Genomic DNA, 10263 nt, shown 5'->3' with positions numbered 1-10263 from the left:
ATTTTCCACCAAAGTAAACAAATTCAAATTTTATTTTAAAATAGAATTTATTGCATGTCATAGTGAATTCAATACATTAAAAAAAGTTTTCTTGTCAGTATTGGCACATAATGAAGAGTTTTAAAGTACTGCTAAATTAACACTTCAAAATTTTTAAATCATGTTCCATAAAAAAATAAAGCCTAATAGTGTTATAAAGTATTAATTTACACTAACTTACATATCAAAGTGTTTAAAAAAAGAATTCCACACTAAAACCAATAATCTAAGAAGTAAAAATTCAATCATATATTTTTAAAAAGGTTCTCATTTAAACAAAATACAACGGAAGGTATAAAATAGGCAACAACTACAAAATTTACATTGACTTGTTCTGCTGGGAAGTCCTGCAATCTAACCAGATAAACTTTGGATATTTTTTAAAATCCATATTCCAAAAGAATGTTGTTTACAACACTTTATGCCCAATTAAAGAAACATATGACATTAAGTATTCTACAGTTTTCTTTCAGTTTCCACTAAATTGCCATTATTACAGGACTATTCTAAAATTTTAGTTTTAAGAAATCATTTTCCTCCATGATCATTTTCATAGACACAAAGGCTGTTCTGAAGTACAGAAATATTAAACAAGGAAGTTCACATATATGGCCTTCACTATAAAATGGCCTGTATATTACTCTATCAATCTCATTTTGTTTACTCTGAAACTCAGTAATCCAAATCATGAGTATTACACAATTTCTTTCAAATTCTAAAAAGTTCAGTACAGTGGGGCCTTGACTTACAAGTTTAATTCGTTCGGAGACCGAGCTCGTTAACTCAAATTACTCTATCAACTCAATGTAAAAAATCAGAGGAGAGACAGCTGGTATCTCAAAAAACTCGTTAGTCGGACACTCGTAAGTCAAGGCCCCACTGTTATTTGATTCAGATCTTTTGAATTTACAGAATATCTTTCTTTCAGGAAGCATAAAGTCATTTATATTCGGTACTTTGACTTTATTTACATTTCTTACCCCAACCTGTCTAGAATTAACTTCTGAGGGAAAAATATAACTGAAAATAAAAATTTTAAACTGTAGAATTTGTTATTTGATATCATCTTGAGTAAATTCAACTCTTTTTCTTGTTAATAGAAAAATACAAAGCCTTTCAAACTAGTACATTGCACCAGTCTGAAATGCAATTCCTATGTTTTTGAAATCTCATTGGTTGAGATCAGGCTAAAATTTTAGAGATCAAGCTTAAATAAATTAGTTTAAATACTTTTTTAGTCAAATGTAAAAATGTCTGCTTATACCTAAGGAAAAAATTGAAAGAGCAAAAGAAAACTAGGAAGCTCATTTGTATTTAATATAAATGTATCATTTTAACACAATCTCTATGGACATTTAACTAAAATCTACGAATGCCAACTGCAGATGGGTTAATATTTTCTTCTCTCTAAAAAGAAATAAATTGTGGATTTTACTAATAAGGTATTGCTAATCTAAAAAGAAAATACAAGCTGGAATATAATGTATTAGAAATAGCAAGGTTTTCCTCACAAACCGAATTATCTTTGCTGAAGTAAACTGAAAAACTCATTACAATTTGAGATATTTAGTGATTAATGTTTGATAAGCTGCAAAAATGTTCAGAGAATATCTAGGGAGTAACAATTTTTTCAATAAGTAATAATATAGGATATAATATTGTTTTTAAGACATATTTAGGAAAAAAAACAACGTATCGTCTCCTCAAAGTAACTGGTGATGGGAAGGCAAGAGAGGAAGAAATAATAGAGCCTTTTAAAGACAAATTCTCATCTCCCCTACCCTTTGTTTACTTTGATTCCTAAAATAAAATATTTTTGTACTTTATTGTAATTTCTTTAAATATTTTCAGCGGGGTTGGTAGAATTATTTAAGTATAATGTGAAGCTGACACTGAGGATGGAGAAACTTAAGGAATTTCCCTGTTTCCTTCTTATTTTTATTTAATCAGTAAGATTTTAATAGCAAACCAGAACAAAATTTTACCTCCTTGATAGTTAATGGTTGGATACAGTAGAATGTGTATCAAAGAACTAAAATTTCGTATTTATAGATTTAAAAATTCTTTAACATTTTTCATAAAATGTGATTGAGGCTTTTGAATATCAAAAAGCTGGGATGAGAATGCAGATAATTTTACTAAAAAAGATGTTTTTGGCAAACATTTTATTGATCTTAAAAATGAAAATATAGTTGGACCTTTAAAATGGCTTCACCTGTTCTATCAGCATCTGCCAAATAAATTAGATTCTTTGGAAAAAATTCAAAATTGATATATTATGGAGACAGAATGAAGAATAACCCTTACTGGTCAGATACTTACTTGTCATTTACCGAAGGATCCCTAAGTGTATTAAATGGACAGAGGGCTGTCAGGGGAGCTTCTCTTATCTACTATTTACTCAGCAAAAGTTAACAAACAGAAGCATCGAATTCCCTCAAATGCTAAATTTAGTTCAAATACCAAAGCTCTCATCCATTTTAAAAGGCATTATATTTATATTTTAACCAGCTGAACTGGCCTTAGAATGAGAGAGCATAGAGTGGCTCATATATCTTGTATATTACTTCTAGAGAATGCAAAATTCCACTGCCTTTGGAATTACTTGTCATTTGGAAATTTCTTAGAGAGAAAAAAAAAGGAAAGATAATATGACCTCTGACTTCCAGGAGAATGTTCAAGGTCACAAGCAAAGCAAAGAATGAGAGTTTTTTTTCCAAGTTGTAAGGTACTAGAGTGGTTAATTGGTCTAACCCAGCAATTTTCAACCACTGTGCTGCACACTGGTGTGCTGCAAGAATTTTTAAAACATGTAATATTGACTATTTAGTCAGGGGCACTGACCTCTTTTCCCTTAGATTGTCAAATAAATAAATGATAACAGCCGACACAATAGCTGTCCAGTGTGAATGAATCAAAATTATACCTATTTTTTTGTCAGATTGGCAAATTTTTTTTTTTTGGTGTGCTGCAGAATTTTAGTAATTAGTTTATGTGTGCCATGAGATGAAAAAGGTTGAAAATTACTGGTTTAACCTACTCATTTTGCAGATGAGAAAACTGAGACATTAATGTCTTGCACTAAGACAATTTACTTACACTTCTGTAATGCAATTAAATTGACCCTAACACCCAGTCTCCTTTCGTCTCTAATTCTTTGTTCTGAAGCACATCTGGTATATTAGTATACCATCCTCCACCAAAATATAAAAGGTTAGCTGTGGTTTCCTTTGGAGAAAGGAGTAGGAATTATGATAGTGGCGCGGGTGGGGGCGGGGGGGAGGTAGGGGGGAATGGTTAGGGATATTACACTCAAATGGTGAGCCATAGGTATTAATACGTAATTTTATACAAAATACTAAGCCTGAACATCAACAGAACCAAACTTCAGAGATCAGAAATACCATAGTGAAACTGAGTGTTACTGTACAAATTTAAGCTATACCTTCAAGGAAATAGCAGACCACTCAAAACTGTGGATGCCAGTTTTTGTATCCTTTTAATGACTAGTTCTATATATTATGTTTCCCTATACTGGGAAAAATATTATAATACAAAACATAGCAATTTGAAGCAATTCAGGTTCTCAAGTTTAAAAAAGGAATGGTATTTTTTTTTTTAAAAACTTATGCTATACAAATATTCTCAGATTATATTTTTTTAACTTCTGCAGTTTCTGGAATTTCATTATGGAACTTCCTTCTTGCATGATCTTTACCAAATTTCTGTGGAGCATAAAATTTTCATAATTCTTTTCAGTAAAATCTGTTCAGGAACTCACTTGGGCAGAAATACTTTTACCTATCATTAGAGTTGAAAAGAAATAGATTTCAGTAAGAAAAATACAGGGCTGGATCAAGACTTTTTTTAGAAAAATATACTGTATATAATACATTTTGAAAGTGATACAGACCATATCCTTTTATTTAATGTGAAGGCACAACTTTAACATAGTTAAAAGCAAATGTATTTTAATTACTTAGGACATAATCGACAGTACCAGCTCTTAAAAATGTATATTTGCAAGCATATCATTGAAGATTCTTTCAGATTGTCAGTTCAAAAAGCAAAACTCCTTTGCAGAAAATCAACTGAAACATTATGGCAGGTCCACATAATATTACTGTTGGATAATCTGTTCACCAGCAGCCACAGGGTTTTCTTCATTTGGCGCATAGTCCGGCTGGTCCATCATCTAGGCATAAAGATGTGAGAAAATACAAATTTTCAACTTGCACTCAATATTGTCCAATTTGGCAAAAGGATTCCCAATTTTTTTTTAAAGAAAGTTTTTTCTCTTTATTTTTAATTGATTTCTTTTAGGAGAAGAAGGAGAGCTAGAGAGAGAGAAATATTGTTCGGTTGCCACTGAATCCGAAACCTGGGTATGTGTCCTGACTGGGTATCGAAACTGACACCTTCTGGTGTCCAGGATGACACTCCAACCACCTGAGTCACCGACAGGGCGGACTCCCAATTTTTAAAAATGACTCAGAATGCTCTATGGAACTGAGTACTCCTCCTGGAGCAATGTACCGGTTCAACATCCGCGCTCCTAAGAGATGGTCAAAGTGACAAGGAAGCCTCCTTCCACAAGCCTGATCATTGGACTCAGGGCCAATGTGATAAATGCTTTCTCTGGATCTTCTACTATTTCCATTTCCCTAATGGATACGGCCCTACATGGCAGTAGGAGCTCCACCACAAAAGGGAGATATTCCCGATGTTATTCCAGGACACAACCGCAGGTAGTGCCCACTCCTAGAAGTGGCAAAACTACAAGTGGCCACACAACTCACTGTGAGACTACCTGCTGGTTTGGGGACAATGTAACCTCGATGACACCTTGAATTGACCTTAAGATAATTTAAAAATGATAGGTGAGCCCTGGCCAGTGTGGCTCAGTTGGTTGGACATTGTCCCATGCACCAAAAGGTTGCCAGTATGATACTCGGTCTGGGCACATGCCCAGGTTGTGGGCTTGATCCCATCCCCGGTGGGGTTGTGCAGGAGACAATCGATGGATGATCAAAGTTCCACTCTCACAACAATGTTTATCTCTCTCTCCTCCCCACTCCCTTCCTCTCTCTCTCTCTGTCTCTAAAAACAAATAAAAAAACAAATACAGTATTTTTTTTAAATGATATGTGAAATTTTAGAAACACTGTATGACAAAAATTTCTACTAAAAGCAAATAACTTGAAGGTACTTAAAGGTCAAATGATACCAGAAAACAAAATCAAGAATATATTTGCTATAGACTAATTTTAGAGAAATTATCAGTTAAACGTTTCTCAAATGATCACTTCAGCTCTGCCTATATTCCCATGAAAATCTTTCTATATTTGGAACGAAGGAAGAAAGTGTTTAAATGTTTTTTTGTGTTTTTACTCAGTTCTTCAGATAAAATTACTTTAAAATGGAAAAAATAATGTCTGTGAAAATTGTCCAAGATTTTTAGGTAAATGATTAAATTTCAGTATTGGGATATACTTTTTTGCCTTCTCTTTTATCAAGAAATAGAAAATACCAGCAAGATAGTGTTCCTATTTTTGTAAATTGATTCCAAAAGCTTTAGTGTTTTTTTGGAAGAGTAGGTAAAGAGAGGAATAATTCCCAAGTGGGGTCTCAGAACTGCCAGGCAAGAATAAGCCAGAACTAAGGCATTTAGCTGACAACTATTTCAAGTAATGGAGACAGCTTATACAGCCCACACCTGCCGATAATCTCTGAGCCATCTCAAGTCCCCAAACTATCAGTTTGAGGTCCTCTCTTTGCCAAACACAACCCTCAGATGAAGGTAGTTACATGTTTGCAGCCCTTCGAGGGGGGGAAAAAAGCCAAATCAAAACAGGTAGCATATTTATTAAAAGCATTTCACTTCATGAAGCATAAGGTGAAGTTGTTGAAGAGTTGATTTTAGTCATAATTTAAATGAAGGAAGGGAAGGAGAAGCATGTAAGATATATTTAGCCCCTCTTCCCTCTAAAAATGTAGAAGCTCTGGGTGTAAGACGTTGGATTTGTAGGGGGAAAGAGAACGGAAGCAGCCTCAGTAGAATGGATGGGCAGAAACCCCAAGACCTGCTGACTCTGGCAACGGTAACCTAATGAAGTAATAGCCTACATACCCTAAGTTATAACATGCTTCTTTCCCCCCTAATTGGCACTTTAATCCCTAAATATAGAAATACATTACTTTTAAAAAAACACTTTCAAAAATCAACTTATTCAGAAGCAAATATCTCTATTCTGTATTTACTTTTCTTTTCTTTTTTAAAATTTTATTGATTTTTTTTTTACAGAGAGGGAGGGAGAGAGATACAGAGTTAGAAACATCGATGAGAGAGAAACATCCATCAGCTGCCTTCCACACATCTCCTACTGGGGATGTGCCCGCAACCGAGGTACATGCCCTTGACCGGAATCGAACCTGGGACCCTTCAGTCCGCAGGCCGACGCTCTATCCACTGAGCCAAACCGGTTTTGGCTATTTACTTTTCTTTACTGACTTCTCAATAAGGAAATATTATGCTAAGCTAAATAAACCAATCAGAGAAAGATACGTATCACATGACCTCACTCATATGTAGAATCTAATGAAAAAAATAAACTGATGGACAAAACAGATCCAGAGACATAGAAACATGGAACAGACTGATGAATCTCAGAGGGAAGTCAGAGGGTGGGGGTAGGAGAGTGGGGAGAGATTAACTGGAAAACTTAAACGCATGGACACAGACAATAGTGTAGTGAAGGCCTGGGAGGGGTGGGTGCCAGGTGGAGAGGGTCAATGGGGAAAAAAAGTGGGGCACCGGTAATATTTTCAACAATAAAGATACATTTAAAAAAAATCTCTATATATGTATATATAAAACAAAAACAATAGAGAAACATCATTTACTGATAGCTCTGCTTATTTATTTAAAAATATATTTTTACTGATTTCAGAGAGGAGGGAGAGATAGAAAGGAACATCAATGATGAGAGAGAATCATCGATCAGCTGCCTCCTGTATGCCCACCCTCACTGGGGACTGAGCCCACAACTCAGGCATGTGCCAACTGGAATCCTGGTTCATAAGTCGATGCTCAAACGCTGAGCCACGCTGGCCGGGCTAGCTCTGCTTATTTATAGATGATCCAGGCTCCAGAAACAGTCTAATAAAACACTCATTAAAGTGGGGTAACTGGAGACTTGTTGACACTAAAGCAAAGTTGTTCTAAGTAGCTCTACTCTCACTGGTCAGTCACAGCTTGTGGCTTCTAAAAATAATTAGAAGCACTAGTGATATTCAACAGAGACAATCCCATTGTTTGCTGATTATCAACAAACTGAAAACTTCTTCCCACCTAGAGTAAAATTGCCCATTGGAGGTGGTTGCAGAAATCTAACTCCAGCCCTGGCCCGTGTGGTCAGCAGTTAGAGTGTGGGCGCCTGCACCGAAGGGTCTAAGGGTCAATTCATAGTCAAGGGCATGTACCTGGGTTACAGTTTTGATCCCTGGCAGTCATGGCTCATGTGGGAGGCAACCAATCAAAGTGTCTCTTTCATATTGATGTTTCTCTCCCTCTCCCTCCCTCCTTCCCACACTCTCTAAAAATCAATAGAAAACATATCCGCAGGTGAGGATTAACACAAAAATGAAAAAAATATAACTGCAATCATTTAAGAATAGAAATAAACAAAAATACCCTAAAATGATGGTTTCTCTCAATTGTTTTATGGGCCAAAGTATGCCACTGCTGATTTCTCTCCAGAGAAATGAATCTTTATTTACACGAATTAGATCTTAGACTGAGTATAACTAAATGTATGAAACCAAATACTGTACTTTTGAAGCATTCTAGAAAAAAATTTCATAGAAGATAGTGATAAATAGCTTTGAGCTATAGAGAATACAATTAAGATTTCCAAATTAGTATTATTTTAGAGATATCCTATAGAAATGTTACTATTTTTTATTGATCTTAGAGAGAGAGGAAGGGACAAGGAGGGAGGGTGAGATAAAGACAGAGAAAGAGAAAGATGAGAGAGAGAGAGAGAGGAAGAGAGAGAGAGAGAAGCATTGATGGGAGAAACATTCCCTCAATTGGCTGCCTCCTGCATATATCCTGACCTAGCATCAAGTCTACAACCTGGACATGTGCCCTGTCTGGGAATTGAACTGACGACCCTTTGGTGCACAGGATGATGCACCAAATCAATCGAGCCACGCCATCCAGGGCAGAAATGTTACTTCTTTTAATCAGAGAAACTCATGGAAAGGGCTGAGAGACTCCAAGTAAAATACTAAAGTATTTCTATGAAGTCTCTTAAGTTTCAACAAATGAGGTATACTTCGCCCTTTGAAAGGAACATAAACTTTTGGCACGTGGGGAGGGTGCTGGAAGAGGGGATAGGGGACATCAATGTTGATGGATGAGACTTGACTTAGGCTGATGAACACACAATACAGTGTACAGATGATGAGTTATAGAATTGTGTATCTGAAACCTGTATACTTCTGTTAACCAGTGTCACCCCAATAAATTTAATAAAAATAAAAATAAACTTCTGACACTTGCAAAAAATGATTATATATAAAGATTGTAGCCCTAACCGGTTTGGCTCAGTGGATAGAGCATCGGCCTGTGGACTGAAAGGTCCCAGGTTCGATTCCAGTCAAGGGCATGTATCTTGATTGCGTGCACATCCCCAGTAAGAGGTGTGCAGGAGGCAGCTGATCGATGTTTCTCTCTCATCAATGTTTCTAACTCTCTATTCTTCTCCCTGCCTCTCTGTAAAAAATCAATAAAATATATTAAAAAAAAAAAACACAAACCAAAACAAAAAACCCCCAATTTTTATAAGTAATAATAACAAATACATTTGTCATGCTTATGTTGTGCCAGGCACTACTCTAAGCATTTTGCATAAATTACAACAATCCTCTTAAATAGGATGATTATGATCCCATTTTACATTGGAGGAAACTGAGACACTAAGAAGCTAAGTAACTCGCCTAAAGTCACATGGCTAATAATTAACAAAATCAGAGTTAAAATGTAGTCAGTCTGGCAGCAGACTTTTTATTATCATGTTATTTTATATTCTGAATATCTTTACCTAATAAAATCATGACACCACACTATAAAAGTGAAAAGTGTATAACCAAAGTTGTTTTATCTTTTTAGACACTTTTAAATGGATTTACCTACAATTAATTGTCTGATTTAGCTACTATGTCATATGGTCAAAGCCCTGGAGTCTGCCCTTCTGGGCAGTTCACTACGGCCTTGTGCCCAGCTGCAATGATCTTTCTTTGCCTTTATATGTAGCTGCTGTGAAGCAGAATAATAATGTTTTTCAAGATCATAATCTTTAAGAGTGAAACTCAGAAGGTCCAGGGCAGAACATCTGTTCAAAGGGAATATAAATGCATCCATTGGTTGAATTCCTTCCTTACCTACCATCATCCCCTTTCCCTTCAATAAACATCATGGAGGAGAGGAACTAAGATGGCGGCATAGGTACATGCTTGTACTTGCTGCCTCGCACAACCACATCAAAACTACAACTAAAAGACAAAATGGATATCATCCAGAACCACGGGAAGGCTGGCTGAATGAAAATTCTACAACTAGAAGGAAAGAGAAAAGGGCATTGAAACTGGAAGGAGGTGCGGAAGTGCGGAGGCAAGGAGGCACTCGAGGAAACGGCCTGGCAACTGGGTGTGCTGTTGTTTTTTTCAATCAGGAGAGAGATACTAGCTCCCAATTACTCTGAACTCCAGTTCCGCGCGAGACTCTGGAGACCCAGACTCATACTGGGAGAAACTGGACTGTCTGGCATCGGGCCGGAATGCGAGGGCAACATTCTCGCAGAGTTGTTTGCAGTGGGACCCAGACTCATACTGGGAGAAACTGGACTGACATCGGGCCGGAATGCGAGGGCAACATTCTCGTAGAGTTGTTTGCAGCGATCATTGTTCCTGCACCGGGCCACAGGACACAGTCCCGGGGACCACTCCGAGGCATAGCAGACTAGCAGCCATTGTGGTGTGCTCCGCCCTGATGATTCCCTGAGACCCTGCCCCACCCAATTTACAACCCCAGCCAAGCTGTGCTCAGAGGCTTTTGCATATGAATGGCCTGTTCTTTTGCAATCTAAAACCTAACAAACTGCTGCTGGGTCAAAAAGTGCCAAAGCTTCCAATAGAAGGCCTAAGGCTCAACAGCAGCAT

General features: G+C 36.7%; 1 protein-coding gene across 1 annotated transcript in view; it reads right to left on the bottom strand.

Moving 5' to 3' along the window:
* Positions 1-3929: 3929 nt before the first annotated feature.
* Positions 3930-10263, bottom strand: part of SPPL2A (signal peptide peptidase like 2A) — a 36230-nt gene continuing 29896 nt past the window's right edge. The window contains exon 15 of the mRNA XM_015558910.1: positions 3930-4234. Within this exon, the coding sequence (XP_015414396.1) occupies positions 4160-4234 (75 nt within the window). The 3' untranslated portion in view covers positions 3930-4159. The remainder of the gene's footprint in view (positions 4235-10263) is intronic.

Source organism: Myotis davidii, unplaced genomic scaffold (genome assembly GCF_000327345.1).
Source record: "Myotis davidii unplaced genomic scaffold, ASM32734v1 scaffold132, whole genome shotgun sequence".
Taxonomy (NCBI): domain Eukaryota; kingdom Metazoa; phylum Chordata; class Mammalia; order Chiroptera; family Vespertilionidae; genus Myotis; species Myotis davidii.
Note: the sequence above shows the minus strand (reverse complement) of the source record. Positions and strands in the feature narration are given on the sequence as shown.